The following is a 20,132-nucleotide window of genomic DNA, read 5'->3' on the forward strand; positions in this document are numbered from 1 at the left end:
TGCGTGCTCGATACAATGGCACTAGGTAGGTGAGGTAGTATAAGCGAACAACCTCCGTGGTTCATTGCTGTTGCCTATTCCCACTTGGTAATCACTAGTAGCTTTGTACGACAAACATAGCAGCTACAACTCCTAAGGATGAGGGGATTTACTCCACTCAACCGTCGCATCGGCTGATCTTACACATTTCAAAGCCAGGCTGATTTCTTCGCATTGATGTCTCACTCAAGTCAGCATGCTCGCCCAGTCTGGAGACCACCAAGAAAATGCACCAGACAGGCTTTGGAGCTCATCCTCTTTTGATTCTGTTTCATGAGAAGTGCTCCAGCGAGACAGCATAATTTTGTCATGTTCATCCTGCTCTGTCTGCAGGCTGGACTCAGCTCATGATACTCGCCAACTGACCCCAGCGATCCCACCTCCATCGTCCCTACAGAGCACACTCTCCGTCACAAGACTCCGATGCCACCTTGTCATGCTCAACGAGCGTCGACCGACTCAGGCTCTGATTCGAACGCGGAACATCGTTGGACGGGTTAAGCTCGAAGAAGCTCGTCGGCTTGAGCGAGACGACAACGTCTCGACCAGCATGACCGGAAAGTCTGAGCCACTGTACGCAATCTCTCTCTCAAGCCAAACACCCGGTGGCATACATACCTTCTGGACGGGTGACGTGCGTGCTGCCAAACGTGTGCCAGAGCACGAAATCCCGGTTCTCCACGGACTGCTGGCGTTGACTCCACACCCCCAGCCCGGTGTCGTTCGTGCTCTGGTTGGTGAACTCCCCAGCCGCGTAGAGCTCCTCGTCTCGGTAGTCCGTGACCCAGATCGGCTTGGTCGTGAACTGTCCCCGGCGGCAGTTGAAGGTCTCCGGGCCCATCAGGAGCATCTGGCTCGGGGACGCGTGCAGCCTGTACCCCACTGGTTCGCCAGAGATGACGTTGGTGCGCTTGGCGTTGATGATGCGGTACGTTCGGGAGGCGGCGAGATTGAGGTCGTAGCCTCCGGGCTGCGTGATCGCGGTGGTTGTTCTGCGGAACGCGCAGCCTTGCGGATCGTCGACGGTTGGGTCATCACGGACGGGGAGGATATCGTCGTAGACGACCGTGTTGCGGGTGCCATTAAGAGCGGGATCAATCCGCAGGCTGAAGAGATGTCGATGGTTGACGACCAGCACGCCGGGGGCCACAACGGTGCCCCAGGGCGAGTAGGTATGACGAGCAATGGGCATGGTGGACATGATGCCCGTCGCTCTGACCTCCACATGGAGGTTGGCGGCTTGGTCCGGCACGAAGGCAAGGATGTACTCGTAATTAATCACGGTGGCCGTGCACTGGATGACGAGGGTGCGGTTGCGCACCATCGACGCCTGTCCGTTGCAGACGTTGGTGTGCTTCCAGCCAATCCCCTCGTCCACCTCGTGCATGCAGATCACGTTCTTCAGCTCGACGGGCTCGCCGGTCCTCGTCGTGCGGATCCCGTCGAAATAGGCGATGTGGCCCAGACAGTCGCAGCCCAGGGTCAGGGTGTTGGAGGTCAGGCCGAAGCCGAGTCTCCCAGATTGAACGCTTGCTTGCGACGGTACGGGGCCCGCGGGTCGCCGTACGGGACGGTCATCTCGCTCATGGAGACCCGATGGAAGAGCGACCGACCGTCGTAGAGGACGTGGTGGAGCACGGGGCCCTCGCGCACCGTCCATCCCAGGTGGAATGACCATTTCTGCCAGGTGGTCTGGCGTCCATCGATACGAAACGATGGGCCCTCCGGTTGCTCGACGTGGAACGGCTTCAGGTTTTGGCGGAAATAGGGCTTGCCTAAGAGGCGCTCACTGTACTCGACTGGCTCCACGGCGTCCCAAGGCACGGTCTCCTGATCGGACTCCGCTCCCGCTCCTCGTGGCAGCGTTTCGATCTCTACTAATTCGGCGGTATGAGCGTCGAAGATGGGGGCAAATGACATGGGGAGGGAGTAGTGGTTCGCTTCCTAATCATCGTTCAGGACAGCGTACATGTAGCACTGGTAGAGACGACGGGTCACAACGGGGCTGTCGGTCCCGTACAGCCAAGGGTCATTGACCACCGAAGCCCTGTAGGTGTCAGATTCTATGTGCGATACCTTGTATGAGGGGAAGCGGGGGCATAATTTGGCCCGCGAGCGCTGCTCACCCCTCGGGTAGTTTGAGCTTCTTCACCTCGGCACGAACCAGCGGATGCTCATTGCAAACCTTGTGAACGCGCTCGAATTCTTCAGGGTCTGCAGGCCCTTGAACTCCAGGACACTGGCGGTCTTCTTCTACAGTGCCCTCGGATACATTGACTTTGGCCTTGCACAGCGTCGCTTGCCCTTGCTGATGGTAGTAGATGTAGACTTTCCGTGGAGGGGCTGGTGAGCCCCGCGTACGAGCATTCAGATACGCCAGGAGTGAGGCTTTGGGGGGTTCCAAGAGGTCGTAACCTTGAAGCCAATGGGAGTTGTCTTGTGACGCGCTCGCAAGATTTGAGCTGCCTTGCGCAGCTCATTCGGGGCGAGGGGGTCGAGAGGGTGAGACATGGCGATGTGGCAAGTCGGCAGTGAAGGGGCTTAAGTAGCAAGTTAGGAGAGAGTTTTCAATGAATCTTGCACCACTTCATAGTTTCCCAAGTCGTTGCCAGACTTTATATCCCAGGTCTGCTTTTCTCCGGGTGCACAATCGATACCTAAGTATGCATGGTATGGATGACTTCAACGCAGCCGGTGAGCCGCAATCAAGGTACACTGGCCTTTTCTTGATTTGGATTAACTTACGCCCACGAATCACATCGCTGGTCAACCAATGAGTCTTATGCATCCATTCGTAGCTTCTGCATGAGTGATAGATAGGATGTTGGGATGATTGCCCACTCGGGAATCGTTTCCAGCAAATAATAGAGGCGTGCTTGGCCACAGCACTTTACACAATAAGGCAGTAATGCTGAAGAGGCAATACTGATTGAGGCAAGATTGATGCTTGATTTCTTCGCAAAGCAAAACCGCAAAGGAAGCCCCTTTCGAAGTCAAAACGTCTCCATCACAGATACTCCGAGCAGGCTTTACCATGACGTCACTCCGATTAAGAACAATATACTGAACGTGAGGATGATATACTTCGCGACTGAACGCAAGAGCTGAAAATCTGGCTCATCATAGTTCGATGATAGCACTTTTGAATGAATATGGTCTCCAGCTCCTGGCTCATCGTCTTGGGTGTTGAGAATTGCTCGGGGATCCTGAGGCACCGATGTGACCTCCCAAATATAGCAATTTCCCCACTATTTGAACCTGTTGAAAGAAGGGTTTGAGCAGGGATTGTATGTGATAATGAGTGACACAGACCAGACAATTATATTGCCTGCATCAACTGTTGGCATTTCGCACCGCATCCAGGCACAGGCTTAACCATGCCCTTCTTACCCTCAACCCCGCATGATCCATCACCATCTCGGATCGACCCATCCAGTGGGAGTGATAGCCTTGATATGAGGGCTGATAGCAGTTGAAAGCATTTCCTATTGTGGACAAGTCTACTGGCGGGTTCCCCCTTTTGGGAAACGAAGCCACTCGCTTGTACGGTGAATCCGTGGTCGCAGGGAGTCCAGATCCCCTTCCGGTGCCGTGTAAGCTATCATCAACTTCCCCCCGAACCTTGGCGGCGCCTATCCCTACTGCTAGTGGACTGCACACCACTACGTATGGTACAGCCATTTATATGAAGTGAATGTCATGGCTCGAGTGGGATGATCATCAGTTTAACACTTGCACACCGACACCCCCTTAAAGCTGCACCATGTCCTTCAATCCCTCCAAGTACAGTGACAAGGTCCAAAAAGTGTCCAAAGACACACCACTCGAAGAAATCGTATATCTGCTCAAGCGGGACGGCGGGGTTTTCATCAAGAACCTCATCCCCGAAAGTGACGTCGATCAAGCCCATGAGGAGGTCAAGTCGCGACTGGACGAGGATGTCGAATGGAATGGGTCATTCTTTCCAGGTAAGCCTTTGGCAACTATAAAAAAAAATGAAGAAAAATGAAAAAGCGATACTGACACCACCACCAGCACAAACCCAACGGGCTCCATCCCTCATCGCCCGAAGCCCGACCTACACCAAGACGCAGCTCATGAACCCACTCTTCCGCGCCGTCTGCGACCACTTCCTCACCTCCCGCCGATGGTACTGGTGGGGCGACGAGAAGAAGCTGTCCGTGTCCAAGCCCTACGTGCATTCCTGCGTCGCGATGCGCATCGGCCCCGGCGGCACGGCCCAGCCCCTGCACCGGGACGACTACATCAGCCATCGCTGGCACCAGGAGATCGGGCAATGGGATGATGTCCGCGACGCCGAGCGCGAGGCCTCCGTCGGACTGTTCGTGGCCGGCTGCCGCGTCACTAAAGAGAACGGGGGCACTGCGTTCATCCCGCGGAGCCATCTATGGTATGCATTCTCGAACGCTGCTGCACGGAGGGCTGCTGACCATTGACAACCTACTTCCCAGGGGCTCCGACCGGACGACTCCCCCCAACGTGGAGCAATGCATCTACGCCGATATGGAGAAGGGTGATGGGTTCATCATGCTTGCATCCGCGTTCCACGGCGGAGGCGCGAATATTACCCAGGAGGAGAAACGTCTGATGTTCGCCACCTTCATCATTCGGGGTTACTTGCGTCAGGAAGAGAATCAGTTCCTGGCCGTGCCGGCGGATGTCGCCCGGAGCTATGCCCGCGAGGTCCAGGAGTACATGGGGTATACGATGAGCGAGCCGGCGTGTGGCTGGGTCGAGCAGCTGGATCCGATCTACCACCTGCGCCCGGAGTTGAAGGAAGACGGGCGACCGACGGATTTCTAGCTAGGACTTGGACTTGGAGAGTGTGTATACGTGACAGCGCTAGTGGTGAGCGTGACTATGCAAGGAGTGTGTATAGTTAAGTCAGCTTGTGGTTACTAAGCCCCATGGCGAAGACATCGAAACCTGGTTTCTCGACAAGGCAATCAATCATACAAAGCAAGCATAAACTCAGTCTTGTGCGCCCCGAGCTTCCGTTTCTGTGGTCGCATCAGAATTTCCCAGGATCAACGATTTGATCTATCGCTGTAGATGCGGCTTGCAGCAACAAAAGTACGTATGCAGCTGGACCGAAAGGTCAATGCGGTGTCCTGTTCACCTCAGTGACGGCGCTTAGATATCAAACAAGGGTAATTTCGGGAATGGTTAGTGGAGCGGTGGAAATGCTGCGCATACTTCCCAACTGGGTAATGCCTCCCACTGGCCCCGATTCTGGCGATGGCTTCAATTGATGCCAGAGCAGCGGGGACATATTGAAGTGAAGTGAAGTATGATACAAGTATCCAGAAAGAACGACTAGGGATCTCGCGATACTCACACATGGAGAATGCCTTCGAGCGGGAACCGTACGCAGCCACCCAGCCTCGCGGCGAATTTGGCTGGCAAAACTACCTTTGCCACTGGCTCTTTCAGGTATTATAATCCGCGTGTCTCTTACTAGAAAAGTCGAAACGAGGGTCTGTAGCGCCCTGGCAATCGAGACCAGCCACGCCCCGAATCGGTATCGAGCGTATATTCTTTCTCTCGCACACCAAGATCCTGGAACGCTCCATGCAGTCCTAGCGCTTGCATCGTGTTACCAAAACTCCTCAGTAGCTCAGAGGCCAACGAACAAAAGAAATGTTGCGGCGATGATCGAGCACCAACTCGCCGGAATGCACTCACTACTAAGTTCCCTGCTGATAAGGGAGGAATTGCACGGGCTCAGCACAGAAGAGATCGGTGTCCTTCTCGCCACGGTACTTCTCCTCGTTCTCTACGACGTGAGTCAGCAATTACCATTTGTTGCTGGAAGGCCTTCTTACGGTATTTAGATTTGTGAGTCGGGAATTTCTTCACATGGGGTGCATCTAACCGGTACCGCCTACATCTGCCGCAAGATCTCCCAACAACCGACGGCAATGGTTTCCTCTCGCACATCTTTCCTGATAGCCACTCTCGCCTGGTAGGTCAACATCATGTATTGTGGCTCATTATTCGATTGCTGAAGCGAACTCAACGGAAGGCCGGAACTACTTCGAGGCTTCAGCGGCGCCGAGAAACTGGCCTTCGGTGAGGGCACACACCAGCGCACCCGAGAGTTCAACCACATCAGCCTTCCCAAAACAATCGGATGCCCCATCGAGCTCTTTTACGGCATCAGCGGGGTCATTAACTCTGGTAAACTATACCTGGCCGGAACGCTATCTTTATCCGACTTCGAGCACATCCTTGTGGCCGCAGAGCGCTTCTTCCGAACTTGGGACACCGATGACGAGAAGAGAGCTGCCCTCGGCGATGAACGGAAAGCCCTCGCTGAAGCGTACCGCCACACGTGTATCATTCGCGTCTTACGCTTTCACAACACTTGGAGGATCCCCTGCGAGGCCCCAACGATCGCAGCATCAGTGGGGGGGGGGGATTCTCGACGCAGCCGCCAGCATCCCCACCGCATCATCGCCCTGGTTCAAGCGGCTCCTGTGCCCACTGTTTATCACGGGTGCTGAAACGTCCGTGCCGCACCAGCAGCGGTTTGTGGAGATGTGCATTGGCGAGATCAAGCGGAGGACAGGGTTTCAGCATGTCGCCATGATCGAGATTCGGGGCAAGGTGTGGGAGGAGAGGTCGTGACAGGTGGATCGGTCTCGAAATGTGCCGTGGATGGAGTATGTAAGTGCTGCTCGTCTGCGGGTTCTGCTTTTCAGGGTGAGTTGTCGCGGCGTCCAATCGACGCTTTAGACGTGCTCAGTCGATCTAGTCCGGCAGCATGATTATCTGTTCTTCTAGGCGCTGAAGGTCGGCATTGATGTTAATTGCGGGTGGAGTCGACTCTGGCTTGTGGGTGCTCAGGCGACAGACTACGCATCCAGGCCACCTACACTCTCGAACCTGCGTCTCTGGGGCGATCCCTGATTGCGGGCCGACGTTAGTGGAGCCTTGACTGTTTGTTTTTGAGCATGTACGTAGCAGCCAATAGCGATGAAATGACAAGTTCATCATGTGGGGTTGAAACAAAATCCGCTGGCGATGCTCGTACGTATATCCACAACGGGCAAGTGATACGAACCCGACAACATCACCACGGCATGCAACAAACCCATGGGCCTGGATGCAGATTTCAACTTCTATTGATGTCTGCCTATCTTATTCCATACACGTTTAGAGAAGGGTTAGGTCTATGGCTGCGTGATTGGAAGCACATATGAAGGCCTATGCATATAAAGCGTGTCATCCTCGAACGAACATTCTCTTCTCCACCTCCACCCATCTATACTAAAGTCACTCTACTTCCCTCTCGGCTATCAAAAAGCACTGCTAAGAACCATGGTCAACCTCGCCCTTGACAACCATCCGCGCCTCAAGCTACGCTTGCACATCATCGTCGGCGCTCTCATCACCCTGACCTTCATCCTGATCATCGCCCGAGTCGCCGACAAAGGTACCCCGGCGACCCGGACCAATACCTGGGGCATAGCAGTGGTAAACTTCCCTCCCCCCGTACTCTTGTCCGAGTCCCCGCCCGTATCGGCTCGGTTCTCACAATGGTCTACACAGTGCGTCAAAGCAGCAGTCTTCCTAGCCTACCAAACCCTCACCACCTACCACGAGCGCTTCAAACGGTGGGCCAACCCCCGCGCGAACATGATCATGGACATCATCGACACGATCTTCTGGTTCGCCTTGTTTATTATCAGCATCATGGGCGCGAGTGGAGGGCATACTACAAGTAGTAAGGCGCTGGGTGGGATTGTGGCCGTGTTGGCGCTAACATTGTGGTGAGTCTTCCGGTTTCTTCTGATGATGATGGCAGGGTGACTGATAAAGAAGGTGCAGTGGGGTAGTTGGATTGCTGGCCTTTGTGTGTGTGCAGGATTGGAGGTATTTCAAGGTGCATGGCGTGGTGCCGGGGGTGGTAAAGTCGCCTTGCTGAGAGGGGTTTGCATTAGAACAAGAAATACTGTATAAGATCTGGAATATATAGGAATGGGACAACTTTGACTTTGGAATACCTCGCTTAGCTTTTGATATTGCTGTGGTCCAAGTATCTTATTTAGATAGCATCCAAATCCAAGTGCGGCAGCCGGGATCCGAACGCGGATCGACTCGATGCGTTCACGTGACCTTACGTACAGAACACGTACCGTATCCGTTACGGGCACTACGGCCAACCCTTATCTCGCATGAAGTATGAAAGTATCAATACACACTCCCTGTTCACCATACTTCTAACTCAGGTCTCCCGTGATCGGAGAGATAAAGACAGATCGAAATGAGGTCAATACAGTCGGTCAATGAAATCATCGTCAGCCCGTCCATCTGCAAACGGACCATGGAAGTGACCGATCCGCCACCTGCAGGCCCGATCGGTGGTTACCGAGCCGTCTAGAAGGTCTGAACCAACCACGCCCCAACTCTATCCACATGCTGGTGAAGCCTAGATGACCTCATCTAGTTGATTTAGTGTTTGCGAGAGAGATTACTGGGGTAAGTGATTGAAATCCTGCCCGATTTCTGGGAAGTATTAAATAGGGAACGTGGCTCAACATTGCTTCAGTGAGGAACTTCTCGATACAACTTACTTCTTCCACTCAGTTATAGATCAACAACCGTTTAGTCGACATCAGATCCACCCACCGCCGCCAAAATGAAAGACTTGGTCAGTCCAGGCTGCAGCCATTCAAGGTGGTTTTCTTTGCTTACCCTTCATCATTGCAAGTAGACTTTCGACGTTCGCTACGATAATGAATTGGCCCATGAGTACTATGGGGACGGGTCCAAGCTGGCGAACAGGTGAGACCAACTCAGCCACCAAGCACTAATAAGGTAGTTAGTGTTCGTTAGTGAGATGCTGACCGCCGTCATCCCTTAGTCTTCGAAAGATCTACGAAGCCCAGCACCTGGAGATCCCGGACGAATTTGAGTCTACGCTGACCACCCCGCCCATCCACTTCATGTCGTAGGTCTAACCCGGTTGGTTGAGCGACTGGACGGTAACTGACCATGCTAGGGTCTCTGCGCCGGACGATGTAGATATGGATGGTCTCCGGCAGGTTAATGTGCCTCCGGGTCTATCCATCGAGATCTTGGACTTCGAGATGTGAGGGTTCTTACTGTGCTACATAGGTTCCAGTACGCGTTTTAGGAGGGAAGGTCGATTTTTGATAGTTTCAACGGAGCAAGCCCCACACAATGTGATGAATGAAATCGATGGGATTTTGTGATTTGTAATTTCGCGGTATGCACAAACCCATTTTGAGAGGGCGTAGGAGGCGATGATGGACAGGGTTATAGCTAGCGTACGTTAGCGTGTTTTATCTCTCCTAGTGAATATTAGATAGCTACGCACGTATCTCGCCTGCAGTCCAGGCTGCCTCTCTCCGTTTTCTTTTCAACTCCACCCAACGGCTTTCTCTTTCTCCTCCCCGGAGTAAGACCGACCCGCTGAAACCAGCCACTGTGACACTCATCGATATCATGTCTTCCACCCCATCGTCATCATCCTCGCCATCATCCTCAACTCTATATGCACCGAACCCTCAAAGACGCAAAATTCGAAAAGGGACCTTTTCCTGCTGGGAATGTAAGCATCGAAAGAGACGATGCATCTTCGAGCCCGCCAGCAACCCCAGCTGTGTGTATTGCGACAGCCGAGGGTTGCAATGCATGAGCCAAGCCTTTGCCGATCCGTCCAGCAACACCAACTATGAGCAGGTGGAGGATCGTATTCAGCACATTGAAGCGCTCGTGCATCATCTACTGCGTCAGCGGAAGAATGCCCCTCCAACAATCGCATCGTCTCGACCCGCAGCTGCAAGGATTTCCAGGGACAACCCCCCCCTGTTGAGCCAGCACGGGCTCGATGCAGAAACCGCTTCCTTTGCGGTCATCAACCCCAAGGGCGTTTGGCACACGCCCACTCGGTCACTGGGCAGCTTTCTCCTTTCATACATGCCTCCTCCCTCCACTACTGTCATGATCTTGACCAAGGGTAAATTCTTCTATTTCCCATTCACACTTGTGCAATCGCCCCAGGTAAGTCGCCCACAGGCGACCATCGAAGCAGCGAAGCCCGATGCGGCACTGGAACTGCCCTCATCAACCACACCCCCGGTCGATCTGGCCCGTAAGCTGGTGCAGCTTGCTCTAGGATTGCAACAACTCAGTCTGACATCCTCCCGCGAGGTTCAGCTCCAACTGAGAGAACCTCCGGGGGCCGCTGCACAGCGCTATCTCACGGTCGCGAGTCGCCATGTCACTTCCGACAACGAGCTCGTCTGCTCGCTGGAGGGGCTGGACACTCTCATGCTCGAGGCTCGCTACCATATCAACGCAGGAACCATGCGGTCTGCGTGGCTCATCTTCCGCCGGGCCCTCAGCGTGGCGCAGATGCTGGGCTACCCCCAGCGGCTCCCGCAAGCGAGCCAGAAAACGCAGGCGCTCTTCTTCCGACTGGTGTATTGCGATCGGTTCCTATCACTCATTCTCGGGCTACCTCTTTCGCTGTCGGACAATGGTTTTGCAGCCGAGCAGTTCATGGCAAAGCTTCCCCCGTTCGACAGACTCGAGCGCATGCACGTCGTTCTGGCGGGCCGAATCGCCGATCGGAACATGCGCATGCTGCCTCGCTTCGGCTCGCTCGGACAAAGGGAAGAAGTTGGGTTTGATGATTTCCAAGAGACCGACGATATTGACTACGAGTTGAGGAAAGCGATCCGATATTTGCCGCTCGCGTGGTGGGATCCGCCGGTGCTGGAGAATCAGGTGACTGAGGAGGAGAAAATGGGGGCCATCGCGCAGATCATCACCCAGATGCACCACCATTACCTTCTCATCATGCTCTATCAGCCATACTTTGTTCAACATCTGGGACGCTCCAGAGAGGCGGACAGTGTGATCTCCGTCCTCTCGGCCGGGGACCATGGGTACAAGAAGCTCGCGATTCTCTCCGCCAGCCGGGAAGTGCTGACTCGATGTCTGGCCTTCCGCGATGAGCACCCGATGATGTCCTATCACGGGTTGGATAACAAGGCCTTCGTGGCAGCAACAGCGCTCTTGATCATCCACATCGACGGACATAACCTGGGTCGCGCGAATGCCCTGGAGCACCAACGGCCCTTGGATCTGAGGACTGTCGACAACGTCATCGATATACTGGAGCGGCTATGTTTGCGAAATCACTTGACCAGCCCGACGATCGGCGTTGTGCGAAACCTGAGAATGATCGAGGGAGAAGCGGCAGACGGGGCGGAGTTTTACGTCCTGCAGGCCAACGAGGTCCCTGAAACTGCGGAGTGCCGCCTGAAACTGGAGATACCGTACTTTGGATCCTTCTGCATCCTGCGTCGGCCGGCCAGGTTTATTGGTGAAAGTCCGATGATGGCGGTGGCAGACCCGACTTCGACGTTCTTAGTCAACAACATGGGTTTGGATGGTGGGATTTCCGACAATGCTCTTTTCTCGACTGCCAGTCAGACACAGGATCACCCGAACTACTCAGAGATGGACTTCTTCAACGCTTGGATCCGGGACAGCAATGCCGTGCTACCGGGATCTTACAGTGGACAGCAATCTGACTCGCAACTCAATTGATTCTCATTTGCCAATACAGATTAGATGATCTCTTATTTACTCTAGTCCTTCTTTGCAGACGGGGAGGGCTCCAGCGGCGGGGTATTCGCAAAGTCATATCCTGTCAGCGCTTGAAACCGAATCCCAGCAACCTCTTTAACCAACAAGCGGAGTGCGCGCTCCTCATCCCCCGCAAGAGAAATTGAGACACATCCCAGGTTCTCCGCCAATCGCTCGATTTTCGTGGTGCCTGGGATGGCGAAAATGTCGTCGCCCTGCGCGAAGATCCAGGCCAGCGCCAGTTGCGCAGCCGTGATACCCTTCTGTCTGGCCATGTCGGCGATTCTGTCCACAACCGCCAGGTTCTTGCCGATGTTCTTCTCATGCAGCCACGGCAAAACTCCCCGTGAATCGCCGGGCCGACTGACATCCTGGCGGGAACGCAGATTTCCGCCCAACAGCCCATTTCCGAGGGGGCTGTAGGCTACGATCCCCACCCCCAACTCCCGTGCGGTCTCCAGGAGTCGAATCGCAGGAGACTCGATGGCCAAGCAAAATAGGCTGTACTCCACCTGCACACAGGTGATGGGGTGCACTGCATGTGCCCGGCGCAATGACTCGGCACTGCACTCGCTCAGCCCGATGAACCGGATCTTCCCCTCCTGCTTCAACTGCACCAGGGCTGCCATCGTCTTCTCGATGGGGGTGATCTTGTCCAAGCGATGGACGTAGTACAAGTCCACATAGGGCAGATCCAGGCGTTTCAACGATCGTTCCAGCGACTGGCGACAGTACTCGGGCGTCGAGTCCATCTTGTATCCGTGCGGGGATTCGGAGGAGGGGCGAATCCCGAATTTGGTGGCCAGGAAGACATGCTGGCGCTTTTCCGGGTTCGCGGCGAACCATTTCCCGAGGATCTCTTCAGACGCGCCGTATTTATCGGCTGAAGCTCGTCAGCAAATTCATTCCGCTTCATTCCACCTCATTCGAGCTCGATGCTACGGCACGCATCTTTGAAGCACATACCGGTGTCCCAAAACGTCTCACCTCGGGCGTATGCCTCGTCCAGCAAGTTGAGAATTCTGTCATCATCCAGCGGCATACCGTACACGCCGCTGGCGCCCATCAGCCCCAACCCTATGCGAGGAAGCAGAGGCCCGTGTCTGCCCAGCGGACGGGTCGGCAATTTCCCGGGAGCCGTCATTGTCGGTGTAGGAATGGGAGAGGCTTGGTTGATGATGAATCAATTCTGGAACACGGGCTCAACCCTCTTCAGGAGGCCTTACCGCACTCATTGATATAAGATATACAGGCAGTCGGCGATTGCGGTGGATATCGAGTCTCAGGACCCTGCCACTGATCTTATCTCCGCCGCTAACTCCATCGCCGTCTCCGGGGTTGAAAACTGACCATCGCTGGTGACGCGCGTGAATGATCAGATATGACAATCAGATATGATTACGATCCGTCCTTAGTTGATGGCAGCACGATCAGCAACCGACTACGCGACAAGGCAGAAACTAACATGGTCAGCAACGCTCACCCTGCGTCACGTGATGGACTACTATCTCAAGGTAACACACGCTGCGCGGTGTAGCAACACCAATGGCACAGTCGGTCGTTCCATGACAAAGGTTTTCGGTTGCTCATATTCGAGAGAATTAACACGAGGTATAACCAAGTCCGTCCACATGCGGGAGTGGTGAGGTCATCCCGGAGCACAGAGTTTCGGTACAACCATACGCCCCCTTATAAAGACCGACGGTCGCGCGAAGCACTGCTCGTGTCAGTCCAACGCACACCGACTCAATTTGATCTGTGTAGTAGCAACGATGGTCCATCTTTCATCAATCGCCAAAGAATCCCAAACCCACCGTCATCGACGCGAGCAGCGTGACGCTGAGGCGTCCGAGGCGTCCGCCAATGTCTATGGGACACATTACGCGGTGGAGGAGCTGCCCGAGCATGCAATGTCGGAGCAAGAGATGCCGGCCAGCGTCGCATACCGGATGATCAAGGACGAGCTGAGTCTCGATGGCAATCCGCTGCTCAAGTAATGGCCCTTCCCTGCACTTAGCTTAGCAAGCAAAGTGATGATAACCATTTCCGAATCCCCAGTCTGGCGAGCTTCGTCACCACCTACATGGTCAGTCACCCTCTCCACCGTCCGCAGACTGGCGCTGCGTTGCTAATCCAACGCAGGAAGACGAAGTGCAAACCCTCATGTCCGACGCGATGAGCAAGAACTTCATCGACTACGAGCAGTACCCGCAATCGGCGCACATCCAGAACCGCTGTGTGAACATGATCGCGGGCCTGTTCCACGCCCCGACCACCGGACAAGAGGGCACGGAGGAGGACGCGATCGGGACCTCGACGGTCGGGTCGTCGGAGGCGATCATGCTGGCCATGCTGGCGATGAAGAAGCGCTGGCAGAACCAGCGCAAGGCGGCGGGCAAGGACTGGTCGCGGCCGAACATCATCATGAACAGCGCGGTGCAGGTCTGCTGGGAGAAAGCCGCGCGGTACTTCGAGGTGGAGGAGAAGTACGTCTACTGCACCGAGACGCGGTACGTCATCGACCCGGCCACCGCGGTCGACCTGATCGACGAGAACACGGTCGGCATCTGCGCCATCCTGGGCACCACCTACACGGGCCAGTACGAGGACGTCAAGGCGATCAATGATCTGCTGGTGGCCAAAAATATCGACTGCCCGATCCATGTGGACGCCGCCAGTGGCGGGTTTGTCGTGCCGTTTGTGAAACCGGAGCTGGAATGGGACTTTCGATTGGAGAAGGTCGTCTCGATCAATGTCTCAGGCCATAAATATGGATTGGTAGGTGTCGCAGCATACACCGGATAGACAGAGCTCAAACTTGACCAATCACGATGCTATTTCGCCAGGGAATCAATTAGTGCTGACACGGATTCTCTCCCACAGGTCTATCCCGGTGTCGGGTGGGTCTTCTGGCGTGCCCCGGAGTATCTGCCCAAAGAGTTGATCTTCAACATCAACTATCTCGGCGCCGATCAAGCCAGCTTTACTTTGAACTTCTCGAAAGGCGCCTCGCACGTCATTGGTCAATACTATCAGTTGATCCGGCTGGGGAAGCACGGTTATCGCTCAATCATGACCAACCTGACTCAAATCGCCGACTACCTGGCCTCGGAACTGGGCAAACTGGGCTTCATCATCATGAGCGAAGGCAACGGTCGCGGGCTTCCGTTGGTCGCATACAGATTTCCCGAGAAGGAGGGCCGTCTCTACGACGAGTTTTCCCTGGCCCATGTGCTGCGTCGGCGGGGATGGGTGATCCCCGCCTACACCATGGCCCCCAACTGCAACGCGCTGAAGATGATGCGGATTGTCCTGCGGGAGGACTTCAGCATCCATCGCTGTAACCTGCTGGTCGAGGACATTCGCCAGGCACTGAAGTCGCTCGAGGAGATGGACGAGACGATGATCATGCGATACAGGACCTACGTCCAGACGCACGCGACTCGCGGACCCCAGGGCCATCCGGTCTACAAGCACGAAAAACATTCGCTCCAGGGTAAGACCGGGAAAACGCACGCGGTTTGCTGAGTGGATTGTTTTCAGGTTTTGTTGCGCCAATTAAGTTTTGCGACCGGTGACAAGTCAGAGAGATGGATGCTACCCAGTAACTTCCGTAAACATAGCGCACAAAAGACTTTGTATTTCTTCTTGGAAGAAAAACGGAAAGAATGCACACCACCACAACTTGTCAGAGCCAAGTCACCAGTTGCATTGGACTGGTGGCGAGGTAGTAGAAGGAAAATATTCCATGCGTAGGATGAATGCAACAGTTGCATAGTCGTTTGTTGTGGTCCGAACAGCGAGCGGCGAACTCGTGCTCGCCGCCGTCAAAGCTGCACCTCGGCCTGCAACTTTCTGCTTTCTTACGTAGACTGACTCCCTCACCAAGTCGCATGATTCACCATGGGACGGACTATCGGTGGGCTGCCAATGGCCAACGGCCACCGGTTTTGCAGGTGTCGGGAACTCGGGACTCGGCTGGAGTGATTTTCGCGACAAGGGCTCCACCGTTCCCTTCCTCTTTTTCCCCACGGGAGCCGGTGAGCAAGCGGTTTTCCGCAGGCCGCAGCTCTTGGCCAGCGTGTCTGATGTCTGATAACCAACCAACTACCTATGCACATAAGTTACTACATGCACCCAGTGCACTGTATATTGAGGACAACTACAGGCTTACGACTCTGATCTTCCCCCATCGGCCACCCGATCAATGTGAATCACGGTGGCGTAGGGCCAACCAATATCCGATCTGGGCTTGATTCATGATCATGGCGTGTCTTGGGAAGAATGTGAGACCTTTTTCGTATTCCATTATAGCACTGAAACAATACAACACAATTATCCAGTGGGTTTTCCACCATAGTCAGTGGGTTTCCACACCGGTGCGAGAAGAGACGCGCCCCATTGCCTCCATCCACGACAAGGGACCTGTCATACATTGATGATTGATCGCTGTGATTAGGGTTTGTTTTGGTAACCTACTCCGTACAGTACACGAACTCTTCCGCCTGTGGCCTCAATCCCTTCCCAAAGCAGTATGCTGGCGCCGGACACATCACATTCGATGGTCCATATCAACAACAATAATACGCCTCCCCAATGCAGTAGCCTGGAGGTCTATGCTGCAATAATTGGCTCCACTCTCGAACCATTTGACTTGCCCTGCCCTGTCAATCAATCCGGGGTTAATCATCTGTCCCCATTCGCGCAGCAACACACAGAGGGTGTTCGCAGCTGCGTGTCGTCTGTCTGTCTGTCCGTTGGCCATCCACCACACACACATCCCCCCTGATGGAAGAGTGGGCATTACCCGGTGGCCCTTGTCGCCCAATGATCAACTCGCAAGCGAGGGGAGCTTTCGCCAATTATAAATCTGTTTTTTTGATTCTTGCGAGGGTATACGTGAAAATCATTGCTGACAGACCGCTTCCAATAGTTCACGCACTGGGGGGGGAACACCGGATCCTCTTCCCTCTTCTCCCGGATTCGCCTTGTCTCTGACAGGTGGTGCTCAGGCCGTGCAACTCGAGTGTGGAAACAAAACTCAATTAGGCTGTCTACTGTAGATGCTATATTTGTTTGTGCCCCATTGAGGTAATTCCTTTATGGGCTAGTCCCCCTGAATATCAGGATGGACTGTACAGAGTCGAGCGCGAGCTGGCTGGGCTTGGGTGGCCCATATCAACTCCGATGTCCCCGTGCCATCCTACTTTTCTTCTGCTGGGTTTTTCTCGGGTCTCTGGCACAGTGTACGGACAGTTACGATAAGATCGGGTCGTGTTCGTCTCTCGCGCTGGTACAGTACTATGGCATTGATCATTGCCCTGGTAGTGGCACTGGCCTGCCATGCGCAGGCTAAGGCTGTCTTCGCTCACTTCATGGTTGGACTCTCTCTTTCTCAGTTCATCTCCGTCCGATGAAAGACATCTTGCTGATACGTACCCGAATACACAGGTGGCCAATAGTCAAAACTTCACCGTCGATAACTGGAAGGAAGACATCACGCTGGCGCAGGCGGCCAAGATCGACGCCTTCGCGCTGAACATGGGCTACGGCAGCCCGTACGCGGGCCAGATCCTGAACGACGCGTTCACGGCGGCGGCGGATCTAGACTTCAAGCTCTTCTTCTCGCTGGACTACAGCGGTGACGGCCACTGGCCGCAGGACCAGGTCATCACGTGGCTGAGCAACTACACCAAGCTGCCGGCGTACTACAAGCACAACGACGAGACGCCGCTGGTCTCAACCTTCGAGGGCTACGAGGCGCAGGGCGACTGGGTCAACATCAAGAAGAAGGTCGACTGCTTCTTCGTGCCGGACTGGTCCAGCGTGCTGCCGGAGAAGCTGGCGGCGGCGACGGTGGCCGACGGGCTGATGAGCTGGAACGCCTGGCCGGACGGGACGGCGGCGCTGAATACCTCGATGGACGAGCGCTATTTGTCGGTCTTGAAGTCCTCCAATGGCACCGACCGGCCCTACATCATGCCCGTCTCCCCCTGGTTCTACACCAACATGGTCCGCTACAACAAGAACTGGGTCTGGCAGGGCGACGACCTGTGGTACACGCGCTGGAAGCAGGTTGCCGAGCTCGAGCCCGAGTACGTCGAGATCCTGACCTGGAACGACTTCGGCGAGTCGCACTACATCGGCCCCATCCACGACCACGACCTCGGCACCTTCGTGTCCGGCGGCGCCCCCTTCGACTACGCCGTCGGCATGCCGCACGACGGCTGGCGCGCCTTCCTGCCGTACGTCATCGACGAGTACAAGACCGGCGGCGACGGCAGTTCGACCATCGAGTCTGAGGGGCTCGTCGCCTGGTATCGCCTGTCCCCGTCGTGGGCCTGCGCCGCCGGCAAGACGACGGGCAACACGGCCTCGCAGGGCCAGACCGTGCTGCCGCCAGGCGAGGTGCTGACGGACACGATCTTCTTCTCGGCGCTGCTCGAGTCCGCCGCCGAGGTGTCGGTCAGCATCGACGGGAAGTCGGAATCGGTCGACTGGTCCGACACCCCCGACGGCGACAAGGGGATGTACTTCGGCTCGGTGCCGATGGACAACCGCACCGGCGAGGTCATCGTCACCCTCACGCGCGACGGGCAAGAACTCGCCCGCGTCGCCGGCCAGCCCATCAGCACCACCTGCGGCAACAACAACATGACCAACTGGAACGCCTGGGTGGGCAGCAACCTGACCAACCTGTCCGCGGGCAATGGCTCGAGCAACGGTACCTCCAAGAAATCCGGCGCCGCCGCCGCCTGGTCGTCGACTCGGGCGGAGTTGCGGGCGTTGCTGATCCCCGTGCTGATCGTCTGGTTGGGGCTGGGGTTCGTGCTATAATCATGAAGAAAAGATTACTGGAAATTAATGTCACCGCGTTTGTATTATGATCGTCATGCCCGCCGGGGGGGGGGGGGGGGAAGAGATATGTGGGGAACAGGAGGCTCGGAGAGCGGGGAGTTTCGATGATGATAGATCTTGGATATTGATGTCCCTTCAACGGTATCTATGTATGACGTGAGGTTTTGTTTCATATCTGGTTTGGGTCTCTTATTGTTAATATCTAATTTTTCAGTTTTCTTATTTGGTCTTTCCTTCACAAAAGTCTGGGGATGATCGCGGTCTTGTGACTCCGTGCTGCCCCTGCCCTGATTTTGTTGTCACTTCGCTCTGCCAGTGAGCGTGTGAGTGTCGGTTTCCTATCTCCGTAGACAGGACTGTTGATCGCGGTTTCGATCGTCCACCCCTTTTCTGCGTGCGTTGACATTGACTTTGCGACGGCGGCTTGGCCCGACAGCATTCAATGTCCATTTGGGCAAGATCAAATGTTCCCTTGCGGGAGATCCATGGTTGAGGCTGGAATGTAGGGTCCAGTTGCCGCTTGCGGAAATCCACTCGCCGCCCGTCCACGCCCGTCACCCATGGGCTGGGTCGTGGGTTGTCGGCGTCGCCGATGGGGGACGTGCACCCTGCTGGCCCTTTGACCTATAGCTTAGCCTATCTCTTTGATTCTCGCTTGCGGCTCATTCGAGCAAGCTGCTGCTGCGGTTGGGTTCGTTTGCTGCTGTCAAAGTCAAAGACCTTGGTCCCATGGAAGTGAGCGTGCGGAAAAGCTAACGGTGCTGGTCGCCCCAGCGCTTGCTCTCCTGCCTCCTGCCTGTTTCGGCGCGTACATGATTCAAGAGTGTTGTTTGCGATGTTTGCTGGTGATGATACACTTGTCTGATTTGATTTCTGGTGCTGCTGGGGATCTGCACTGATTGCGCCGAGCATGAGCGAGCAGATTCGGGTGGGGATTGCGACGGTATGTGCAGTGGAGTAGAAATATGCCCCACGGAGACCATCGAGTTACTGCATCATGGATTGCATGTAGACGTGAAGATCAAGCACCCTGAATAAGGCTGATTCCACAATATTCAGGAGGTGAATGCAATAGTAGTCGTCTTGTCAGACACCGTGTCGGAACTCGTCAAGGGTGTCCGCATCGGGATTAGGGTTACACTCCACCAGGTGACAAAGACTTCAACCACCCTCTCTCCCTTCATCGCTTCCGAATCCCCGCGAATAGCCTCGACCACCCAGTCTGGCCCAACCGGGTCCAGCCCGCAATAGTCCTCTCTCGATGGCGAACAAGTCGTATGATTCGATAGAGCCGAGCGACCCTTCGTGTAAACCCTTATCGATAGACCGACGACACCCCCGGGGAACCCGCAAGTCTATGACGCATATGACACCCTTGGCTCGCCACTCGACAGTGCAAGCCGACCAATCCTCGATTGCCTGGGGGATCAGCACTGACCAGTTCCAGACGGGTAGCTGGGGCTGACTTTAATCATTTGAAATTGTCTTTGCATCGTTCCTACGGCCGAAGACGGTGCCCCGGCCCCGCCAGTAGGGACAAAGCCTGGACCATCGGCGTCGGCCGACATCAAGCCCTACCTACAGTG

At 55.2% G+C, this 20,132-nt stretch overlaps 8 protein-coding genes across 8 annotated transcripts; 6 read left to right on the forward strand and 2 right to left on the reverse strand.

The window, feature by feature from the left end:
- Positions 1-430: 430 nt before the first annotated feature.
- On the reverse strand, positions 431-2,550 carry BO82DRAFT_378538 (uncharacterized protein; the record flags this gene model as incomplete). Its single annotated transcript, XM_025637633.1, has 6 exons — positions 431-579; positions 658-1,553; positions 1,586-1,983; positions 2,038-2,086; positions 2,166-2,454; positions 2,484-2,550. 6 exons carry the CDS (start codon positions 2,548-2,550, stop codon positions 431-433), a joined length of 1,848 nt encoding a protein of 615 aa, XP_025486955.1.
- A 1,213-nt stretch (positions 2,551-3,763) lies between these two features.
- BO82DRAFT_346301 (phytanoyl-CoA dioxygenase family protein) lies at positions 3,764-5,024 on the forward strand. Its single transcript, XM_025633748.1, has 3 exons — positions 3,764-4,007; positions 4,075-4,450; positions 4,512-5,024. Exons 1-3 carry the CDS (start codon positions 3,803-3,805, stop codon positions 4,861-4,863), a joined length of 933 nt encoding a protein of 310 aa, XP_025486956.1. The 5' UTR covers positions 3,764-3,802; the 3' UTR covers positions 4,864-5,024.
- Positions 5,025-5,711: 687 nt separating this feature from the next.
- BO82DRAFT_436354 (uncharacterized protein) lies at positions 5,712-7,031 on the forward strand (the record flags this gene model as incomplete). Its single annotated transcript, XM_025641105.1, has 4 exons — positions 5,712-5,843; positions 5,895-6,025; positions 6,086-6,382; positions 6,501-7,031. 4 exons carry the CDS (start codon positions 5,712-5,714, stop codon positions 6,688-6,690), a joined length of 750 nt encoding a protein of 249 aa, XP_025486957.1. The 3' UTR covers positions 6,691-7,031.
- Positions 7,032-7,242: 211 nt separating this feature from the next.
- BO82DRAFT_358806 (uncharacterized protein) lies at positions 7,243-7,998 on the forward strand. Its single transcript, XM_025636398.1, has one exon. The coding sequence runs from the start codon at positions 7,384-7,386 to the stop codon at positions 7,837-7,839; it is 456 nt and encodes a 151-aa protein (XP_025486958.1). The 5' UTR covers positions 7,243-7,383; the 3' UTR covers positions 7,840-7,998.
- Positions 7,999-8,704: 706 nt separating this feature from the next.
- On the forward strand, positions 8,705-11,670 carry BO82DRAFT_425234 (uncharacterized protein; the record flags this gene model as incomplete). The annotated part of the gene is made up of 5 exons (XM_025640324.1): positions 8,705-8,716; positions 8,780-8,850; positions 8,930-9,016; positions 9,068-9,157; positions 9,399-11,670. The coding sequence occupies 5 exons, from the start codon at positions 8,705-8,707 to the stop codon at positions 11,647-11,649; spliced, it is 2,511 nt and encodes an 836-aa protein (XP_025486959.1). The 3' UTR covers positions 11,650-11,670.
- Positions 11,670-13,203, reverse strand: BO82DRAFT_194730 (aldo-keto reductase). Its single transcript, XM_025630548.1, has 4 exons — positions 13,154-13,203; positions 12,915-13,098; positions 12,655-12,855; positions 11,670-12,571 (listed from the first exon to the last, which is right to left on the reverse strand). The coding sequence occupies exons 3-4, from the start codon at positions 12,830-12,832 to the stop codon at positions 11,691-11,693; spliced, it is 1,059 nt and encodes a 352-aa protein (XP_025486960.1). The 5' UTR covers positions 12,833-12,855; positions 12,915-13,098; positions 13,154-13,203; the 3' UTR covers positions 11,670-11,690.
- Positions 13,204-13,460: 257 nt separating this feature from the next.
- On the forward strand, positions 13,461-15,367 carry BO82DRAFT_346314 (glutamate decarboxylase; the record flags this gene model as incomplete). Its single annotated transcript, XM_025633749.1, has 4 exons — positions 13,461-13,681; positions 13,747-13,774; positions 13,831-14,466; positions 14,572-15,367. 4 exons carry the CDS (start codon positions 13,461-13,463, stop codon positions 15,214-15,216), a joined length of 1,530 nt encoding a protein of 509 aa, XP_025486961.1. The 3' UTR covers positions 15,217-15,367.
- A 1,624-nt stretch (positions 15,368-16,991) lies between these two features.
- On the forward strand, positions 16,992-18,525 carry BO82DRAFT_406815 (glycoside hydrolase family 71 protein; the record flags this gene model as incomplete). Its single annotated transcript, XM_025639595.1, has 2 exons — positions 16,992-17,066; positions 17,140-18,525. 2 exons carry the CDS (start codon positions 16,992-16,994, stop codon positions 18,523-18,525), a joined length of 1,461 nt encoding a protein of 486 aa, XP_025486962.1.
- Positions 18,526-20,132: the final 1,607 nt, after the last annotated feature.

Source organism: Aspergillus uvarum, assembly GCF_003184745.1.
Source record: "Aspergillus uvarum CBS 121591 unplaced genomic scaffold BO82scaffold_78, whole genome shotgun sequence".
In the NCBI taxonomy this organism is placed as follows: Eukaryota; Fungi; Ascomycota; class Eurotiomycetes; order Eurotiales; family Aspergillaceae; genus Aspergillus; species Aspergillus uvarum.